General features: G+C 29.3%; 1 protein-coding gene across 9 annotated transcripts in view; it reads left to right on the top strand.

Moving 5' to 3' along the window:
* The first annotated feature begins 322 nt into the window (after positions 1-322).
* Positions 323-23582, top strand: part of LOC129975866 (FYN-binding protein 1-like) — a 98818-nt gene continuing 75558 nt past the window's right edge. For 2 of the 9 annotated variants that reach the window (XR_008785051.1, XR_008785052.1), the window contains exon 1: positions 20394-20686. Coding sequence is in view for 4 of the 9 variants with exons in the window: in XM_056089117.1 (XP_055945092.1) it covers positions 20666-20686 (21 nt within the window). In the remaining 5 variants the exon portion in view is untranslated. Of the gene's footprint in view, positions 475-20391; positions 20806-23582 lie in introns of those variants that run through there. The other 7 variants (XM_056089118.1, XM_056089117.1, XR_008785053.1 and 4 more) reach the window with 7 other exon arrangements.

Genomic DNA, 23582 nt, shown 5'->3' with positions numbered 1-23582 from the left:
AATAAAATGTAAATGGACACTTTTAAATATATACCCCTTTGTATCTCTGACACTCAGTCATGGCACTAGCAACGCTTTGTTGTGCACAAGGTCGACCAGTTTCCGATACGGCCGATCTCGAAACTACCTCTTTTGCCACGCTCACAGCACACCTTGAACGGCCAGAACAGTAATACGTCCCAAAATACAGCCAACGATATCGCCAATCACCTATTGTGAAACTAACTTCGTCCATTTAAAAACTTTTATGTAGAGGATTTCCTTCCTACTTTCTTGATTGCCAAGTTTGGTCGCCAACGTACGGCAACCCTGCTCCCATTCGCGTAGCGACCAGCAGACAGCTGTGGTACCAGAAGTTGACTCTTGGATGTACGTGGAGCGTGCGGAACTTAACTTCGTTAACTGTGTTATTATTAAACGGAATTGTCACCTCCTGCAGTGAAGTTAAAAGGCTGATGACCTGACTTTTAAGTGGTAAGACAAACTCGACACTTGTTGATGTCATTTATTTTAAATTCATTATCATTTTTTTAAAAATTTTACTTGGGGAGAGGTGTGGACTGTTTCATTTCACAACCATGCTGGCGGTCTTGTTTACTATGTAACTTTTTCGTTACAAGGCAGGGGGGAGAGATGGTGCCTCCAGTTCTACGAGGTGGTTGTGTTTGAATCCCCCCCCCCTTTTCTTGATGTTTACCTTCTTTCCTGTCTTCAAGGGATCAGCATTTCATATCGGGCTGTCTCATTCATCTTAAGGAAGGAATTTAAAAAATGCTGTAGTTATACCTTAATTTCCCTTCTATTATAAACTTCTGTGAGTAAAATAGTATGAGAAATTTGCAAAAAAAAAAAAAAAGTTATAATTTGCTACAGATGTATGTGAAAGTTGTTGTAATTGGTAACAAATATTTTTTTTTATTTATTTATTTTACAGAGCAAGATTCTTCGAGGCCATAACTGTAACCATACATATATATATACTCCTTTCTCTCTTAGGGAGAATTCTTTAAATATCCTGTATAAAACATGCTTTTTTTCCCCTCCATCTTTTGATATAAGTTTGTAGTTAAAAATAATGCTTATTTTATTATTAATATTTATCGCCTTATCACAAAATTGATCTATTATCACCTCTTGCAACGTCCCAACAGTATTATCTTTTTTCTATACAATTCTGAAAATTGTAATTCATCATTTAAGACTTTAATTTTAAATACTCTGCATAATTGGCTTGTATATTATGTTTTCTTGGTCAGTAACTGAATAGGCATTCATTAATTTTAATCCATTTTTAAGAATTCTCATTAATTTAAGTTTTAGTTTCTAAATTATTTTAACTTATTTTACTCATATATGGCTCATAATAAAATAAAATCTGGAAATTATTTAAGAAGGTGCGTGGAAGCCTTTCTTTTGCATTCTAAATTATATGATATGATGTAACTATTTATAACTGTTAACTTGGAAGTTTTAAAAACTTGGGATAACATTTTTGTTATATTAATCACTTGGATTAAATGTGCGAAATATGCATCAAACTATAAGCCCAATATGTTTTCTTCTATACTTCACTTAAACATTTAAAAAAAAATCATCTGTTATTAATCTATAGAAATGTAAAAAAAAGCCCCTTTTTTTTTTCTTTGAATCGTTTCGTATTAAATTATTCCATTTCTTCTGTAAAATAATTTCATCTCTGGCTTATACAAAAACTTATACAAAGCGTATTACAGAAAGGGGAAAAAATTACATTTTATGAATAAGAACACTTAACAAAAATAAATAAATTAATTTCAAGTAATTTATATTATAAAACATAATGTTTGATAATCAAAGCATAAAACGTTGTATATTTATCATTTTCTCTTTTATATTCAAGTTTGCGCTTTAGAAGCTATAAAAGTTATTAATGCATATTTTAATGTTTTGAATAATCATTCACAGGTTAAATGCTCAATTTTAATGACTTTTTATCTGTTTCCTATTAGATCTGAATCACGGGTGGAATACAATTTTCTGATTCGTGAAAAATAATGAGGAATTTGAATAAAGTTTTTTTTTTAATTGAAAACCATAATTTATTTCCATCTTTTTTCCTCCTCCCTGACAAAATAATAATAATAATAATAACAATAAAAAATGATCAATTTCTTTCCTGTAATGGAATATTACACTATTGGCCTAATTCTCATGCTTTTATTTCTATGCAATTATTTAAAAAATATCAGAAAACGATTAATATTTTGTGAGATGAAATTTCTTTGTTTATGATCAGTATTTTATTGCTACTATTTTTTTTCCCTCCAGTTCTTATTTGTTTGTTTGTTTTTCCAAATCAGATATAATTTTACCTTCTTAAAATGTGGCAAAGAAGATGTATATTTTAAACTTAAAACAAAATAGAACTGAAATGAATTAATATGTAAAAAGTTATGACATCATGAATGAACCCAAGTAATTGGTCAGCTAAAGATTGCTTCTAAGCTTTGTTGCTCGGCTTTCATATTGTACCATCTGCAACAACATTGGGAGGTTGTTTTTTATAACTATCAGCTTCTAAAAATATAACACGCCTGCTCTCAAACGTTGTTTTGGCTTTGGTCTATTTTTTTAAACAAAAATCCCTAAACACTTACTTTTTTGTAACTTTTATCCTAGACTTTGTAGCTTTACTTATTCTGGTAAGTTTTAGCTACTCTTAATAAATGTAAATCCCCAATTTTATTGATTTTTTTTCCATAATTTTACTATGATTCATCGTTTCGGATAATTCAGTTTTTTTTTAATTATATAAAAAATATTCATTTTTAAAAAGTTGCAAAATCCGTTTTTCAATATAAATAAATAAATGTTGAAGAATTTTTTTTCAACTTGTATTGCCGGTAAAGTATCATCGTCTTTATTCGGTAAGAGAAGAAAAATTCTTTTAAAAAGATGTTTTACAACTTTTAGTCATATTTATGTATTTATTTACTGTCATTTGATTAAAATAAGAATTACAGTGAACACGTGCAGTGATTGGAGTAGTAGAAGCTATTAATTGATTTGACCTCTATTTAGGAAGCATCCTTTACTTTCAAAACTTTTTGTTATTTTTGGATGAGTTTGGTGAAAATAAACACTCTTTCTGATTCGCACATTTTGTTGTAACCTGGTTCTCATAGCGAGATGATTCATATAAAAATAGCTTTTGATATAAAGATAGTTTAATTTTGTATAATTACACTAAATTAATACATAATATCCAGATATTGTAGTACTTATTTTTATTCGTTTTATTGAAAGTCATCTAATTTTAAATGCTAATATAAAATGTCCATTTGTCATTAATTAGACGGGACAGCCAATTTTTTTTTTCTCGTTTGCGAAATATAGAGAAAGTAGTGTAATCATAAAAAAAATTGGAACTCAAGATTTAGACTAATCTCTACATTTCAGACTTTCCTGAGTTCGGAAAACACATTTTGTGAATATGTCCATCCGTCCGTCTGTTTATATGCGGCAAAAATAATTTCAAAACACTTCGATCTTAGCGGATGAAATTTGTTACCTGGTCTTTACACCGAATTTATAGATTTCTATTAAATTTTGAGCAAAATCTATTCAAGGGAAATCCGTCTGGTATATAAACACGATAATTATAAAATGGCGAAAGATCGGCTAGCATATTTAACATCGATATTGTAGACACCTGCCAAATTTGGAGCCAAATACAATTAAGATTTGAACGTCTGTCAGTCTGTATTTACATGCATGTAAGTACAGATCAACAGTACGGTAACGACAACCATCTCTAGCATCTACATAGACCACAGACATGAGCAGGTAAACGCAATAAATGAAAAATGTAATGACATAAATATATTAAATTTGGTATATGATTTTGTGACTGCAACTGTAGTTCTGTCTCAAATTTGAGTTTCAATCGATCGCATCTAAAACACAAATTCGGATTTCGGATTAGTGCTAAAAAAACTCGCCAAAGACAGATTTAGTAAAAATGTTGAATTTATGCCAAAAGTTACTATTATACGCCAATGAAGTATAAGGTTTTCTTTGTCTTATCCAAGGTCCACAATTTTTTGCAAGATAAGGGGATAATACATTTATTAGAGATTATGAGAGAAAGTATTGGGGAAACTATCCCCTCTAGTTTTTACTCCTTATTCTAGCTTGGCCTTCTCCTTCTTTATCCCTACTTCAAATATGTAAATAATCTTGCACAAAAGCTACATAAAAAGCGATTATAGCAAGAGCCGAGATTTCTCCCTCACACTGTAGCATAGCGACTGCTTATTGACTCGAGGCAATACGGCATTTGAAGGGATTTGCGGATTTGAAGGGAGTGTCGCGGAGTGCTTGAACTCAAGGATCTTAACCTCCGGACATAACAGATAAATAGAGTAATGACATGGTAATGATATTAGTTCGTTAATAGATGTGCTAGATAAGTGGAGGATTAACCTATTAGATTGAGCCAATATTGTATGGATGGATACCCTGGCTGTGTTGTAAGGAGACGCCAAAAGAACAAATATAATATGATATTTGCTTTATTTTGAAACGCCAGATTTGATGAGGGATGTGTAAGAAATTCACTTATTTTAGCTGTGCCATTGCTTAAAAAGCATTTTAAAATCATGTGTGTTTGCAAATTTGGCATTTTAATATGGATATTTTAGCCGGCACATAAATTATTTCGGAGGATATTTTAGAAGAGAATTCTTACTAGTTTTTGATTGAAAACTTTTTTAACTATCCCTCAGTAGAAGAATATATAATAAAACAAAGCTTTCATTATGGTAACGCTAAAGGAAATTAATTAAAAATGGAAATTTTGTAATTTAAAAAAAATCTCTTTAATCAAATTATTGGTGTTCATAGTATTTTTGCCGACAAATCTTGAAAAATCTTAAGGGGGGAAAAATACCATCTTTTCTAAATTAAAACTCATAACTTCAGTAAATTTCAATAGGTTCTGAAAATTTCTAACAAAAGATAGGTAACGATCTGAAGATTTCGTTATAAAAAAAATATTTCATCTCAATCAAACCGGCAAATTCTCCGAGAATGCACAATTTTTCTCTTTAAAACCTGTCTTTTTTCTATCAATAATATTCTTTCTTCCTTCAGATTATTGTAAAGCTTCGTCAATAAATTATACAATAGATTTTCACTGAGATAATAATAATGATCTTTTCCCCCGTGCTTTGCCACGTGCGTTAAATTTTAAAGACAATCGTTTCTTTTGTAACTTTTTCATGTTCAAAAATCGTGATGTTAACCATCGGAAATCGAGTCGTCTGCTTAATAGAGACGTCTTTATTTCTTTCTGGATCAGAGGCATCTGCGCACGTGTATTATGAGGTTCATTCATAAAATTCAGTCTTTGCGAAAGTATCAAGGAATTTTTGAGATATTATCAAATTAAGTTTTCTTTTTTAGTTGATTAATTATTTTTTTCTGTAAATTTCAGATCAATACAGAAATATATCTAAATCTGATATGGTAAGCTATTCTATTAATGCCTTGGATTGTTGAAATTATTACATTAATCATACAAAACACGAATCTGTTCTTAATTAAAATAAAAGATATTACGGTAGAATTACTAGAAAATGTTTGAAGAAAAAAGAGGCTTTTCTAATTATAATTCATTCTATTAATTTTTTTTGTTTGTTTTCGATGGTGCAATTTATCACCAAAAAATTTAAAATTTAACTGGAGAATCATAATAAAATGGAACCTCTCTTAAGGAGCATAATTCTTTTCCTATTTTACTCGGAATGCGAAACAATCCTTTAAGCGAAACAATTTCTTTTCTACATAGGAATCTATATAAAATAGAACAATGCCCATTTGGAAAAAAAAAAGGAATATTTAAATAAATTTATAATAACGTAAGTTATTATTTATAATGCATGCTTTTTTTTTACAAGGATATTATCTAAAGACATTAATCTTTGATTACGTTTCAAAATATGGCAAAAATGCAAAGAACGCAGCTCCCTAAGCTGTTCCGTAGTTCTGCTATATTCTTCCACCAGTTCTTTGATATCATTGCTATCCATCTCTCTCTATTTTTAGTTTAGTTTAGTTATATTAACGTCCCGTTGTAAAGCAATACTAGGGCTATTTTGGGACGGACCTTGTCATTTTGAACTGCGGTCAGATGACGAGGACGACACCTGAGCTGGTACCCTCCTTTCCACGCCACACCAGCGGGAGGACGTTTGGCATGACGGATTTAAAGTGCAACAGACCCCCTTACACGACGGTTCTTCGGTGGAATCGGGTCTCGAACCTGAAACCCTACGACTCTTCATCTCTCTCTATTATTTTGGCTAAAGACATAATTTCGTCGTTTAAGTCCCCACAAACACTTGCTCTAAGCTTTCGGAGTCGCATTCGACAACGCTATTCGGCCAAAACTTCTGCCACTATGTTGTCTCCTCATCACTCGTTTTGCTGATTGTGCGAATTATTCGTTATACTAAGGACTTGTTGTATGACTTCTAACTACAAGGTATTAAGAACTTCTTGAACTTTTGCACATCCCCATTGGCATAAAACATTTACTACCTGATGTAAGATAATGTTTAAGAATAAACAATAGATAAAGGTTAGTTCATTGATAAAGTTATTATTAAGAGTAATGAAATTTAATTTGTATCCATGCTTTATAAGTTTTTCTTAATTTTTTTTAGTTTCTAAAACATTTCTTTTTTATTCCTTAGCAAAATTAAAAGCTATATTTAAATTCATCTAGTACTGACGTGGTGATATGAAATTTTCGTTGATCATTCATTCTCATTACCTTCTAAATTTGATTCCATTGTTCTTAATTTCCAATATCAGAAGGAATTTAACTATTTAATTCCAAGAAAGGAAGAAGACATCTTATTGGAAGTCATCTTCAAAAATTTAGCAATTGGACTCAAATTTTGCGAAATCCAAATTTAAAGAATAATGTCACAAACTGGTGCTGATAAATATTTTTTATTTTATTATTTTCTTGAAAACTATATCTCAAATGAAATTCACCGAGATGAAACTTTTCTGTTCTGTAAAAATACCCGTTATTGAGGTAAAATAGAAACACAAGAGAAATGCGAAACTTAACATGTGTTGTGTTGTAAATCATGTTATATATAAACAGTTAAATTTTTTTCTATGTCAAATTTTAATGCAGAATTAGGTTGTGATTATGAATTTTATTTTTAGATTCCTGTCACACATTTGAAAAACACAGATTTTTGTATATTACATCCAGATTGTTCCAAATAAAATCATACCGAATATTTATGTGCTTTTGTTTTGACTTTGTAAAACGGTTGTTAGAAATAATATCTGTAAGAAAGAGATTTAAAATATGTCATGATCTTTATTTCAGCAATTTTCTCTGATTCAAGAGAATGGATTGTTTGTGTTGTTGTTCGACATTAAGTAAACAATGAATATTATAATATTGCAAAGTCCAAATAAAATTATAATGTTATAGAAGCATTTGTGTACTCATTTTAGAAAAACTATACGGCTACAGATTTTTTTTGATATTTTTATTTGGCGCCATTTTTTGGTGATTCTTTGGCGGGCATTCGTTGTAGTTGCGTCAGCTTATTTCTTTCCTGATTCATAACAATGGGATAAATGGACGACACAGTTTTTCACTTTTGAAAGGTTATGCAATTCAGCCTGCAAGTCGTCCTATTCGTGAGATATTTTCCCATTGTGAGAGTCAAAAGAATTCTTACGAGCAATGGAATAACCGAAGCATTTTTGACCAACATCTTCATGCGTCGTATTCAGTTGTAAAATTGCCATATCACTTTATTCTTAGAGTCATCGATTTAATCTGATGTACAAAGCGCTATTGTTATTCGTTGTATTTGCCGTTTAAATCCATATTCTATTCTTGTACTAGATATTTTCTGCATTTTATTTGATACATTTAAGTTATCCTTACGTTTTTTTATGAAAAAAATATTTAAAAATAATAACGACGAATTTAAATTTGTCTTCTCAAGAAATGAATTTCGAAATATTAAATATTAGTTTAATAATGTAAATCTTCCTTTAAGTTCTTTTTTTCAATGTCATTGTTTTTTTTTTTTCCCTTCTGTTTTAAATGTGTGACGAAGTGGAAAGATTGTTTCTAAGAAGTGTGTCTTTCTTTACTGTTGTTTAATAACAACAAAAAAGAAACACAGTTAAAGCATTTTAATGATCTGTTAAGGGAAAAAATTCAGAAATAAGGAGAAAAAAAAATTCCTTATTTTTTAAATTGATTATAAAAACAAAACAAAAAATTAATTTTTAAAAAATAATTTTATTCTTTTGGGTATCATTTCCAGAATGCATGCTTAAATTCTTTTTACAAGAGAATATTAAGGAATTAGATTATTATTGACAATAACAGAATGTTTATAACTTGTATGAGGAAAATAAATCAGTTAATCTTTTATGAATGCTGTATTATCTACAGAAACAAAAGAATTTGTCGAAATTGTCTGCGATTTTATATCAAATTTTAAATAAGAATGGAAAATAATTTCAGTAAATGTTCTTTACATTTAATTTGATTCTTTCTGTCAGTTCAAAATGAAAATGTTTTAATATTATGCTTAAAATACGTTTATGTAAATTATACATAAACGTATAATTATTATTATCATCGATAATAATAATTATACGTTTCGATAATTATTATTATTATCATTAAATTGATAATAATAATTATTATCGATAATTATTATCATTATCATTAAATTGATAATAATTATTATCTATAATTATTATTATCATCATTAAATTGCATTAATAAATCACTCCTTATCGTCGAGATGCAATATCGGGAAAAGCGATTGTTCACATTTCAATTTGAATTTTTTATTATTTGAATAATTTCTTAACAAATAGTTATTGCTACGGTGACATGTAAGATACTGAATTTTCTCTTTGGTTAAATTTTACTTAAATATATGACTCAGCTTCTATTTGATTTACAGGCTTTGAGAAACTATCTGTTGAATTAGAGGCAACAAATTTGCATGTGGTCTTCAGTTGGCTCAAGAATTGTTAAAGATCAAAAAATCAGATAGCAAAATCAGAAGAAGAAATTTTTGGATTTTCTTATCTTTAGTGGGGTTCAGGTTAAGATATCTGTCTAGGTTCGCAGGATATTATATATATATATATAATATTAATGCTTATATGATGTTTTTTTATTAATATAATGATAAGATAACGAATATAAGAGAAATTATTTAAATATATATGTAGCCTTTGAAGAATAAGAATATTTTGATGCAGATTTTAACATTTATTTGCAAAAACTAGGATTCTTCTTGAGAAACAAATTGTTACGGTTTTTTAATTTTTTTGCAACATTACATGTGTAACGTATCTTAGAATGTGACTAACTATTATCTAAGAATTATTTTCAAAAATAAAACTTTTGTGTGTAATATATGAAATTATTTGTGAAGTTTTGGATTTTTTCAGCAATATTTACATTAAACAATCATAAATCCACATCAAGTCCATACTTCATTACATTCAACATAACGAGCTCTAATTATAGATTTTATTAAGAAATCTTGATTATTTTATGAGATACTAGCCGCCTTTGGCGACCAGCCGGTTCGCCAATCTTAATGTTCGTTTAAATTTTAATAATTAAATATTTTACGCTACTTTAATAGATTCTTCATCAAAATATTTAAAAACTTCTAATTTTGATAGTCATATAATTCACTCATAATATTATAAATGCCTTCAGTCATAACGTAATATTATCTCTCTCATTTTCTGTTAGCTGCCGTAGAATTTATGCTTTAAATTAAAGTGGAAAGAATTAATCTGCAATTAATATCATAATATTTTTTACTGAAACAAAGCATTTTTTTATAATATGATTACTGATAACAGAGTCTCTGAGCGTTTAAACCTTATGGGTACTAAAGAATATCTTTTTTAATTTATGTAATATCTCAAGACTTTGTCAACAAAATTTTCTGAAATTCATCATGAACAGATCGATTAATCAACAATGTTTCATTTTAAATGCATCAAACACTAAGAAAATAAAACGAATCGTTTAAAATAATCGGTCGAACACAGTTTTAAAAAAAGTACTTAAAAAACGATGTACTTAAAACTATAAGCATATAAAAAAAATATATAACTAACATAAATACAATTTACTTACAAAAGCATGCAACTAACCTAAAAATAATTTAAATCATTCGTTGGTTGTCATGCCAACAGTCAGAACATAATGCGCATGCGTGAATTTTCTTCGCCAGTTACGTTAACGCAAATGCGTGAATTTTTCTACGCCAGTTGGGGTAACGCTATGCAGATTATACATTTTTAATTTCCTTTATTCTGTGTTATTTTAATTCAAAAGTACTTCAGAATGAATCTGAAACATGGATTAATTAACAATGTTTAATTATAAATGCATAAAACATTAAGAAAATGAACAGAATCGTTTGAAATAATCCGCCGAAAAATATTAACCCTAGCCTCATTACTGTTGGGAGATGACGATTTTCGTACGGTAGAATTATGAAAAACTCTCGTTCTTTAGCGAATGCATTTAAAACTTTTAAATGCTTATAAATAAGCATTACTTATACGTTAATAGTTTACTATAACTTGACTTCTGATAAACATAGAAAGAAAATGATTATGTCACTGGAAACAGAAACGTAAGTATTTTTTAAAACTTAATCAATAAATGAATAAATAAAAGTTTTAAAAATTTAAAAATTTTATGTTAAAATTTTTTGTCCAATTTTATGTTTTCAACCTAATCGGATACCTTGAAATAGAGGAAAGACTATAATCATGATTTCACGTTTTCCTGCCATGGTTCATAGTTCCTCATGGACGAACCAATCGTGAGAATTTATCTCGTCATCGCCGAACCAGAAATAATTTGACTTGATTATGACTTAGTAAATCCTTTTTTTTTGTGTGTGTTTTTGTATATTAATTATTTTATGAAAATAGCGAAAAGAATCAAACTAAAATGAACATATTGCGATAGTCCCTTTTATGAATAGAAAACTTCTTTAAAATGTAATGATATGACCATTTTATAAAGGCTTCTTAAGTAAGTAAAAATCATTTATTTTAATTCGAGCCAGGATACAGGCTTGTGTAGGTCATTTTCAGGATATAAAAATAGTATAAGCATTTTACTCAAATCAGTGCTAATTCTCTATTTTATTATTCTTCTAGTATAATAATATTTCTACTTAATATGGATATTTTCTTCAATTTTTCAACATCACTCACTGATTTAATAATTATGGTCACACATCTTTATTAATCTGTTTTTAAACAAGCCGGTAGTGGCCTCCCAAAACCTCCCCGTGTACTCTCTAATTAAGGGGATATCTCACCGAAAGAACTGCATGGCACTGGCATACAATGGCCATGAAATACTAACATTTGGCGTAGATTTAGCATTTTTATTGAATCTACCATATAATCCTTAGTGAGTTATTTTTTTTTTGTCGATATATTCATGACATGCGGTTAATAGTATCCAAAATCGAGGTTGTATTTTTGAAGCATTTTTTCCCAACTAATTGAAACAAAAATTTGACATGAAACTACGCTTGTAGTCACAAAATCCCATATTAAATTCAATATATATATATATATATATAAGTCTTTGCACTTTTGAGTTATCATGTTTACTGTTTCTGAAAGTAGAAACCGATAAACGGTCAACCACTTGTTGGATTTGGCTGAAAATTTGATTTATAGATGTTAAATCTGTGTACGAAATTTATCTGTCCAGTTGTCTTCGTTTTGTAGTTGTCGTGTTAACTTATATCCGAACAGCCAGACAGACAAACTTCCTCGGAATAGATTTTGCCCGAAATTTGATATAAGTTTACAAATTTCATGTAAGAACTGAATGCCAAATTTCATCCATCTAGCTCAAAGTGTTTTTGAATTATCTTTGTTACAGACAGACAGACACTTTCCAAAAATGTGTTTTTCGAACTCACGGAAATCTGAAGCGTAAAGATTCGTCAAAATCGTGTTTTTTGACGATTGCAATACTTTCTCTGTACTTTGTTACGTATTTATTTTCTACTATGTATGTATTTTCAGAAAGATGTTAATGCTATAATTCTAAAACACTTTAATTTAAATAATATCAAAATTGGTATGGCAATTTGTAACTAAAAGTGTAATTTTGTGGCAAATCTTTGTTTCAATCGGTTGAGAAAAACGCTTAAAAACACAAATTCGATTTTCGGATACTATTAACCGTATTCCAGAGATTAATTGCCAAATAAAAAATAAAAAAAACTCGCCAAACATGACGCAATAGATTCGTAAAAGCGTTAAATTTACGCCAGAAGTTACTATTGCACGCCAATGTCATGCACGGCATTTTCTGGAGCAGCAATTTTATTAGAGAGAATGCGAGAAAGTTTTTGAGAGACCATTCCCGCTGATTTAAAATTGAAATCTCATTTTAAAAAAATTATATAAATTGATTTTAACTAATCGTATTTCAGAATATTATATCACCCCGAAAAGATTCCATGCATATTTGTACCGAGACAGAATATCATTGTTTTCTTCCTTAATACAGTAAACTCCCGATTATCCGCGTCTGCCGCACTATGGTTTTTTTTTTTTTTTTTTTTGCTTCCAAGCAAAGAGAAAATGCTTACAAAGCAAGAAGCAAACACAAATGACTGATTTCTTCAAAAAGGTGTAGTTTTACAGTTATGCCTTTGTAATTACATAACATAATACATTACAGTATTAAAACAGTACATATGTATTAATTTTTCTGTGTACCCTTGACGCCTCTCGTAAGTACAAAGCACTTTTCTGTTTTCATTAACAAAATGCATTTTAGGTTCGTTTTGAGTGATATACTAAAATATTAAGCGTTAGTTAAACATTTCCTTCTGTTTATTTTACGTTTTATTGTACATAAAACGATTTTTCAAAGTTGGAATGACTGTTTTCTAATTTTGCTATACTCGTTTTTAGCTTTTTTCGGATTATCCGCGATTTTTGTTATCCGCGGCGGCCGCGCCACCCAATTCCGCGGATAATCGGGAGTGTACTGTATATGCATAAACCATAATCTCATGAAAAAACATGAGGATATATTGTGAAAATAAACATAAAATAATTTTTATGGGAAAAAAATGCTTGCATATGTGTTATGAAAATGACCATAAAACACTTGTTACGAAAATAAAGTCTTTTTTAAATTAAAATCTCATTTGATAAACATATACATATATTTATTTTAATTAATAATATCGCCAAAGTGTTCCGCCACGAAGTAAAGATATCGTGCGAATATACATCTAGACGAAATATCACTTTATTCTTCCATTTAAATGAAGTAAAATTCCACGACGCCCGAACTGGATTTATTTATTATTCTCGCACTTCCATTGACCTTGATGCATAATCAGATTATCAAAAATGTGGGAGGCCAAATGTTCGATTTTTGTTCTTGAAGAGGTGTCCAGACTGCTGGGTGGACATTCCACTTTATGGATCCACCCATCACAACACTATCCCAATCTGGAGACATAAACAGCAGCAGCAGTTGCTTGACCCAGTCGATATGGGGCAGCGTGGCGTGGGCCCATGAACTGGCGAACCAGTTAATGAACTTGTGAAACGTAATCATATACTGGCTGCCCGGGGTGAGGGTTCACCGCAACAAGATGCGTCACTGCGGTTTAGGAAGAGGCAACTTTTTTTTCCCCCCCCTTTTACCATCGGGGTTTCTTGAGCATTCCGTTGCACTGACTTCTGTAACCTTACAACCGCGGACAGAGCAAGAAGTTTTTCATTCATGTTGAATATTACCATCGAATTACATCATCTGTGATGTTGACAGGGCCCGGATTATTAAATAGGCAATTGCTTAGGAGGTCCTTTCTAGTATTCTTTTTTTAATATTATTATTATTATTATTTTGTGCGTGGTATTTCAAAAACTTTTTAATTTTATACTTTTATCAAAGTCGAGCAATAGAACTTATTCAATTAAAATCATATATTGGTTTGAATCGTTTGAATTATTATTTTACTAGCCGCCTTTGGCGACCAGCCGGTTCGCCAATCTTAATGTTCGTTAAAATTTTAATAATTAAATATTTTATGCAATTTCTACTTTAATAGCTTCTTCATCAAAATATTTTAAAACTTCAAATTTTGATTGTCATATAATTCATTCATAATATTATAAAGGCCTTCAGTCATAACGTAATATGTATCTCTCTAATTTTCTGTTAGCACCCGTAGAATTTATGCTTTACATTAAAGTGGAAAGAATTAATCTTCAATTAATATAATAATATTTTTTACTGAAACAAAGCATTTTTTTTATAATCTGATTACTGAAAATAGTCACTCAGCGTTTAAACTTTGTGGGCACTAAAGAATATCTTTTTTAATTTATGTAATATCTCAAGAGTTTGTCAACAAAATTTTCTTAGATTCATTATGAGCAGATCGATTAATTAACAATCGATCGATTAATTTAAATTTAAATGCATCAAACTCTAAGAAAATAAGACAAATCGTTTAAAATAAACGGTTGAAAAAAGGTTTTAAAAAAACTGCTTAAAAAACGATGTACTTAAAACTATAAGCATATACAAAAAATATATAACTAACATAAATACAATTTACTTACAAAAGCATGCAACTAACCCAAAAATAATTTAAATCATCCATTGATAACGGTTGTCATGGCAACAATCAGAACAGAATGCGCATGCGTGAATTTTCTTCGCCAGTTACGTAAATCAAATACGTGATTTTTTCTACGCCAGTTGGGGTAACGCTATGCGGATTAGAAATTTTTAATTTCCTTTATTATGTTTTATTTTAATTCAAAAGTACTTCAGAATGAATCTGAAAGATCGATTCATTAACAATGTTTAATTTTAAATGCATCAAACATTAAGAAAATAAAATAAGCAGAATCGATTGAAATAATCCGCCGAAAAATGTTAACCCTAGCCTCATTACTGGTGGGAGAAAAAAAAAACTGAAGCCTTTCTCATTTGGCGGTGGAGAAAATGGAAGATTTTTTTTGGCGGAAAAGTTGGCGGTGGGGAAAATGGAAGATTTTTTTGGCGGGAAAGTTAGTTTTTAATTAATAATTAAAATTCTAATTAAAAATTCAAAAAAAGGAACCCCAGGTGCACATACACAACCTCCAAGGTATACATGTACCGAATTTGGTAGCTGTAGGTCAAATGACCTGGCCTGTAGAGCGCCAACACACACACACACACACATTGAGCTTTATTATAAGCATAGATTAATATTTCTAATTTATTTCCATTTTCTAAATTTTATATTATGTTTTTTTATAATTCTAAAATAAAATGTGGTGCTTTTGAAATGACGGGTGTTTTTTTTAATATATTAAAAATTATTTAGACTGTGTTAATTATTAGATTGTATATTATTAGATTGTACTGATTATAATTAATTATTAGATTATAATAATTAATTATAATAAATAATTATTACCTTATTATTAATTATAAATATTATGAATAATTATTAGATTAATTACTAGATTATATATATTAGATTGTATTTATATTGCATTAATTATTCGATTATATATTATTAGATTTTATTGAAAATAATATAATATTAAATATTACTCAGATTGCATTAACATTTGGTCTTTTTTTTACTGTTTTGTTTAAAATTACACTTAATTTTCAACTGTGCATCTTTTTACAGATATACTGAAATCAATTTTTTAAAAAAATTGATCTGGTATTAATTAGTTTGCTATTTAAAAATTTAATTGCTTTTAAAACAATTTATATAAAGATTAACATGATAAAAAATTTGGAGGAAAAAAAGGGCCCCAAAAGTGTTAATCTGACCTTTGATATAGAAAATGGCCAAGATGCTCTGCATTTTTTTAAATTTTAATTTTGTATTACTGATAGAATATTTTATATATTTTATGAGACATCCAAATAAGTATTTCTAATGGAATAAATTAATAAAATGTAACTTTTGTAAGAGAGCAACACGAGAATAGCAGCTAAATGTCGATTATAATTTTCGATGTAGTAAAATATAAATTATTATACCGAATATAGACTCGCTATATTTTACTATATTTAGTAGTATTTTTTATAATTATTGTGTATAATGACAAGCAGTCTTCTCAACCGAGCCTAAATATATATGTGTGTGTGTGTGTGTGTAATGATATCTTAAAATCTAAAATAAACTCTAATTAATTTCATATTTTTATCTTAATTTTGCCCACATTAACATCATTCCTTAATATTGTCTTATTTCCTGATCCAATTCCACCTTTTTTATTTAATTAATGCAACAGAAACTCTGTAAAATTGCTGGGATCGACAAGTTATCACCCTCCGAGTGAAGAGATAAAAATCTATCGATCGAAACATATTCTTTTAAAAGATCCCTATAATTCCCTTACCTAAACCGACACATGTAAAGAATTGCACATCAAAATCTAACAGTATATATTCATGGGGATAAACATTTCATGGGCTCTTTTCTCTTTTCGCTCTTGTGTCGTTCTGTATTGATGTGCCTCGTCGCTTCTGCTTATACATAAATTAGTTTCTCGGGATGGAATAAAAGCGAAGTTGAAAAATTCGAAAATGTCCTCTCCCTCTTCGGTCAGGAAATTGTTCGAAAATTATGTGTTTACATATATTTATATATATGAATATATAATTAATGTGTACTAGCTGCTTTAGACGACCAGTTGATTAGCAGGAGATGTTGATTGCGTTTACTTTCAGATCTGTTATATATAACTTGGTGTTCATACTTCCAACAATAAAGAATTTTAAGCTACAAATTATGAGTAACATTCATTTCAGACTTTTTTGGAAGATTACAAAGTATTAAGTTAGTACATTATTATTATTTATTTATTTGTATTATTTTTACTTATGAGTAAATGGTAGAAGATTTATTTTTTCCGTCATTTAAATGACATGCTGGATAAATGCTGAGTGAAAGATCTGTGAGAACATGCGAGAAGAACTATTCCTTGATAAATGCAATGTTGGCAATAGAACTACGATTTTTTTTTATATATTTCTTACCAGCCGTCTTTGGCTACCAGTTGGTTTCTTGTAATTAATGGCAGTTAAAAATTTCAATCGTGGCAGAGTGAAGATCATTATGATCCGCGCAGTGAAAGCAAGAGGACCCTTGTTTTCGGGAACATTTCTTTTATAATCACATTTCACACAAAACAAACACAAAGACGAAAGACAAGACAAGACATTAACGCTCGCACATTAACAGAACAGCATCACGTCTCCTTATTTGCAATCACAATGTACTATGGGATGTGTACCTAATCAGGCATCGCCATCTATAATCCAAAAGAGAAGATAAAGTAATGCAACTGCTGCACAATGAAATATTTATGTAACTCTGTTAATGGTTTGCACAACAAAATATTTTTGAACTTTAAATTTTGATAAACATGTAACTCACGCTATTTTAGAAGCCTTGTTACAACAATCTTTATTGTGTGATTTTTTTTATCCTTATCTGTATGTATCAAGAACAGCAATGTTAAAAAAAATGTAAGTTCTTAATTTTTTTTTTTTTCATTATTGCTTGATTTTTAAGTTAAGCCTTAAATATAAATACAAAAAATTTTCAAAAATTTCATTAAAAGCATGTGTTATACTGAAACTCACTTAACATGGATAAATAAAACCTATAAAACCTTCATATCTTGATTGACCCTTTCTAGGGCCGTGGGAAGTATGCTTCCCACCAAATATATCAATCTTTGTATGAATTTATGTAAGTTGGCATAAGTTCTGACAAATGTTTTTAGAAAGACAGAAACTTAGATGCTTTAGTTCTTTATTTCACACAAAATTACGTCTCTTGATTTATTACTTAATTATTAATTAACCAAATTAATTAATTAATCAAATTAAATGTATCTGATAAGCTAAATGAATCCCTTTTCTTATTCTAATTTCAAGCCTAAAAGTATTTTTACATAATATGACTAGAAAAAAAATGGCCCTTTAAAGGGTTAACAAAAAAAAAATGCTGAAACATTGTAAATGAATTTGAATTTTTCTTCAACGATTAAATAGTATACTGTTGTAAAATACGCTTAAAAAGTTTTTAAAAATTTATTAAAAATAGAAAAAATTTATGCGGCAAATTTGGTAAAGTTGGAAAGATAAATTTCGGAATTTTAAGAGGGTGTTCAAATTATTTTTGTGCTGTCGCAAGGACGAGTTAGAAATTTCTTTTAATTTTCAATTACTTAAAATTCCAATTAATCACTCCGAGGTGCACATTCTTTCCCTTCTAAAATATATATTACAAAGTTTGACAGGTCTAATTTTGACAGATCTGTCTAAAGGTCAAATGATCTGCCTGTAGAACACCAAAACGCACGCACACATGCGCATGCACACACACACTCATCTTTATTGTGGGTAGAGTTAAAAATTCAAGAATGTAAAAGAAAGGTGTTTTTTTTTTTTTTTATTTACTGTAAAAGGAAAAAAAATGAATAATCCGACCCTTATGATTTATATATATATGTTACATGTGTTGTTGACGGTTCCCCCCCCCCCCTAATAATTTGAATGTTGTGAACTGTAATATCTGCGTTTGCTTTAACCACCAAAGGAAAAAGAAAAAATCAGAAAGGTTAGATGTTGTACAGTAAGCAACATTTATGTATTTTCAATGTTAACGAAAAAAATGTTGGAAGCGCACGAATCTTAGAATGCTGTGAAGTGAAGCTGAGCGATAATTTCGTGCGTTGATGAAAAAAAAAGTATTCTAAATTAGAATAACGTGAAACATGCATTCATGTCAAATGTTGCAGAAAAAAGATCAGAAAGATGAGATTGTTTTAGAGTGTAATGCATGCATTCGTTTTGTATGTCGACGAGGAAAGAAATGTTCTAAAAGTTACAACTTTGTGGAGTGAAGTATATGCGTTCGCTTCGTACGTTGACGGGAAAAAAATATTTTAAAAGTTACAACTTTTTGAAGTGTAGTACGTGTATTGTATTCGCTTCTTCTTGCCAAGAGAAAAATAAATATTCTGGAAGTGTTACAACGTTGTCGAATGAAGTACCGTATTCTTACGTATTCTTTTCGTGCATCAATGGAATTTTTTTTAAAGTTACAAAGTTGCAATATGTAATACATACGTTCGCTTCGCGTGTCAGTGAAAAAAAAAATATCCTAAAAGTTACAACTTTGTGGAGTGATTCGCTTCTTATGTCAGTAAAAAAAAAAAAAAAAAAAGAGAGAGAGAGATAGGTTTCAAATCTCCAGCATTGCAAAGTGAAATCTGCAAGCTTTCATCAAATGTTGAAAAAAAGAATCACGAATGCTATAACGCTGTCACATGTAGCAAATGAGAATACTTTAGAATGCAGTATATATTTTCGTTTCGAGCATCGAAGGGAAAAAAATATTCTAAAAATTAGAACATTACAGAATTTAGTATATATTTTCATTTTGTGCATCGGAACAAAAAAATTATTCTAAAAATCAGATCACTATAGAATATAATACATATTTTCCGTTTTGTGCATCGGAGAAAAAATATTCTAAATATTAAATCACTATAGAATGCAATATATATTTTCTTTTCGAGCATCGGTAGGAAAAAAAAAATATTCTAAAAATTAAAATACAATAAAATATAGCATATATTTTCGTTTCGTACATCGGAGGAAAAAATATTCTAAAAGAGAAAATATAGAATAGTATAAATTTTCATTTAGTCAGAGGAAAAAGGGAGTGTTCTAAAAAAGTTAGAATATTATAGAATCTAATATATATTTTCGTTTCATGATTCGGAGGTGGAAAAAATATGTAGTGCATGTATTTGCTTCGTGCAGCGATGAAATACATAATGCAGTGTCGTTGACCGTTTCTGCATTGAGTCCTTTTAAAGATGTTACACAACGGACTTTAGGACTTTGAAAAATTGCGATAGTAGGGAAGGGGGGAATTATACATTTCTGATCTGTTGTTTTATATTTTTACTTATCGGCATTGAATAAACTGTTAATTTCGCTTTCAATATCCGTTATTGTTATTATTGTATATTTTCGATGATTAAAAATCACAATATCACTACTGTTTTGCTGCTGTGGCAGAATTCGCACTGTGTTTGCTTACCAAGCGGCAAGGCGTATCATCTTCACTCTTATCTATATTCACATTCAACGGTGATCTCACATCGTTTTGTGTCGACAGATAATAAGACTTCTCGGATCATTTTGTCTTATCTTTTTGCTAGTGAATGCCTCAGCGTGCCCGCAGGCGGACAACCCTTTCACATGACTTGGTATGTTGCCACGCTCTCTTCACGGTGGATGAAACCGACAATGGAATCATGTTTTATTTATGTGTTCTTTGACGGTATGGACCCGAAGAAGATGGCCACTCAGTTGTGAATCGCGCCACGAGAAAGGATGTGTTGACCTTTTCAGTGGAGACAAAGTTCAGTGGCTGTTTGTGAGTCCGCATTATCATAGTTTTGAAGGGATTAGACGTTCTGAGGGAAGCGGGTTGGGACGTGTCAAAGTTTTCGCTTAAAGTTGGACGTTTGTCAGATGCGTGCTATACAGCCACCTGTAAGTTCGAATGTAGTATTTACAATTGTTGGCTTGCCATATTTGCTTTTCTACTTGAAGTTGATACCATCACAATGTTTATTTATTTTGCTGCATTCTGAGAAATTGATTACTAAATAGTAAGTAAGTTTTTGATATTATGTTGAAATGCCGAGATTTTTGATTAAAAATTTAAAACGTAATTTTGAAATTTTTGTTTTAACCCTTTTTAGTCAAAATTATCACCTATTAAAACAATTAAAAAAATTGAAAGAAATGTATAAATAAATTTATCATTTTAATTACATAAGATTAATTAATTTAATTGATTAATTTTATTGAGATTAATTAATAAATATTCATTTGTATCTAGGTCATATTGATCCTATTTATTATGTACTCATATTAAAAAATTCAATTTTCACAAAAAAAAAAAAAAAAAAAAAAAAAAAAATCAGATCATACGACTGATGCCAAATAGCATCACAAAACCGAAAAAGATTATTTTACATCTTAGTTACAATATGTCTGTTTCAACTTTTTTTGAAATTTTTCTTTAAATTTTATATATTATAAATATAATTTTGAATTATGGTTACATTGTAGACATTAAAAACGTTTTTTAAACAAAAATAATATAGCTTTTAGGAACTCATAACTCCCTTTAGTTTTAGATATGGATTTCAGCTAAGAAAATGTTCTTTTTATTTTATAATTATATAATTATATGGCCTAATTATATTATATGGCTATAATTATATGGCCTAATTATATTATATGGCTATAATTATATGGCCTAATTATATTATATGGCTATAATTATATGGCCTAATTATATGGCTAATATTATATGGCCTAATTAATATTAGCCATAATATATAATAATATGGCCTAAAATAATATTATATGGTAATTGTATGGCCTAAAATTTGTGCTTGTATTTTCATATTTGAAAAGTTGCAACATATTTTCCCTTATTTTATTTATTGCAATCATCTGAAGTTTCATGCATTTTGAAATGACTGTAATATACAAAGAAATGCAAAATACGGATTTCAAAAAAATGCTTCTGTTTTAATTTTATTTGAATTTTTGTATTTTAAATTTTAGCTATTTATAGTTGCTTCTTTTGTATTTTAAGTTTTAATCCAAATGAGTTGAAAAATAGTTTCACTTTCTGATGAAAGCAGTTATTTTCACGTACGCAATGTTACATTTCATTAATTCCTGAGAAAAACAAAACTTTATTATAATTATTCTGCGCCATTTTGCTTTTTGTTTGTGTAAATTTTTCCTTCAAACTCGTAGAAATCGTATTTTATAGATATGGAATGATTTTGTTTAATTTGTGTACCGAGTCTTATCTATCTGGTTCTTTTCGTTTTGTAGATATCGCGTTAACTTATATTCGAACAGTCGGACAGATAAATTTCTTCTGAACGGATTTTACTCAAAATGTGACAGAAATCTGCAAATTTAGTATAAAGACCAAATTTCAAGTTCCAAGCTTTTTTGGGTTATCTTTGTCACCAATAGAGAGACAGACAGACAGACCAAAGGACATTTTCCAAAAATGCATTTTTCGAACTCAGAGAAGTCTAAAACTTGGAGATTCGTCAAAATCTCGAGTTCGAATTTTTTGTCGTTTTCTATACTTTCTCTATACTACATATAAGAGAACGTAACAATGAAATATTTTGGAAATTTCAAAGATTATTTGGTGATGCGGTTTCTGGATTCAATAAACTACGAAATAACTCCGTTGCTGACTTAACCACAAACTAACTGTGGGATCCCCTGTTAGACATAACCCAAATAATCATGGCTTAGAAGTTAATTTTTTTAACCTCAAAACAGAGTATATTTGGGAAGGAAAACTAGCCTCGGAATAACCAGCACACATATGTATTACATTTGAGGAATATGGAAATAGAATATGAAAACCATTTTATTAAAGTTCATATTTAATTAATCTATTTAATGAATAGCTACAATTAAATGTACGTCCATATATAAATTAGCTACCATTTTTTCACTATCACGTGTGCGAAGTATACAAAGATAATTGTAATCGTCGAAAATTCTTCTTCGGGATTTTGACGAGTTTCATACGTCCCGAGTTCAAAAAATACATCTCTTGAATTATATCTATCTGTCTGAGAACATGATGATTCAAGTAATGAAAATTGAATTAGGAAATTAAATTAGATATGAGTTCTTTATATCGAACTTGCAGAATCAAATTTTGGATAAAATTCTTTCACAAGAACTTTGCTCGGTTGGCTGAATACAGATGAATACAATAACTACAAAACGTGAAAAACTAGACGGACAAAAAATTGTTACACAGATTAAACATCTAAAATGAATGTAAAATAATTAAATAAATATTTCAGGTTTAAGTATATATAAGTATATTATAAGTAATTATATTCTAATTTATTTATTAATTCAATTTAAACACACATTGGAGTTTTAATATTTTATAATTCGTAAAATCTGTATTTCCATTTATTTGGCATTTTGAATAATATTTTAATCGTCTTGCTTATGACTTCCTTTAACCCAGTAACCCTTGGCAGCTGTTCAGCTGGAAATCTACTATTAACAGGCGATGCACACAATATTGTTTTGCTAAAATAATAACATTCAAGGCTGCGCATTTGACTATTCACTTGGAAATAGCAGTGAATCATTCATTTCAGTAAAATGATGTTTTTATTTATTTATTTTTACATTTTGAAAGATACTTTATTTGGGCGAACATTTCTCTGTATTGTGAGTCTTAAAACACAAAAATTTCCATGTATCCATTTGATAATCTTTGAAAGACATTTTTAGAAAAAATTTAAGAAAAAGCAATCTGTACACAAGAGCAAGTTCATAGTGTATGATATTCGTTCGGAAGTACAGTAAG

The sequence above is a fragment of the Argiope bruennichi genome, chromosome 7, assembly GCF_947563725.1.
Source record: "Argiope bruennichi chromosome 7, qqArgBrue1.1, whole genome shotgun sequence".
Taxonomy (NCBI): Eukaryota; Metazoa; Arthropoda; class Arachnida; order Araneae; family Araneidae; genus Argiope; species Argiope bruennichi.
The sequence above is the reverse complement of the archived record's forward strand: the minus strand, read 5'-3'. Positions and strand labels throughout refer to the sequence as shown.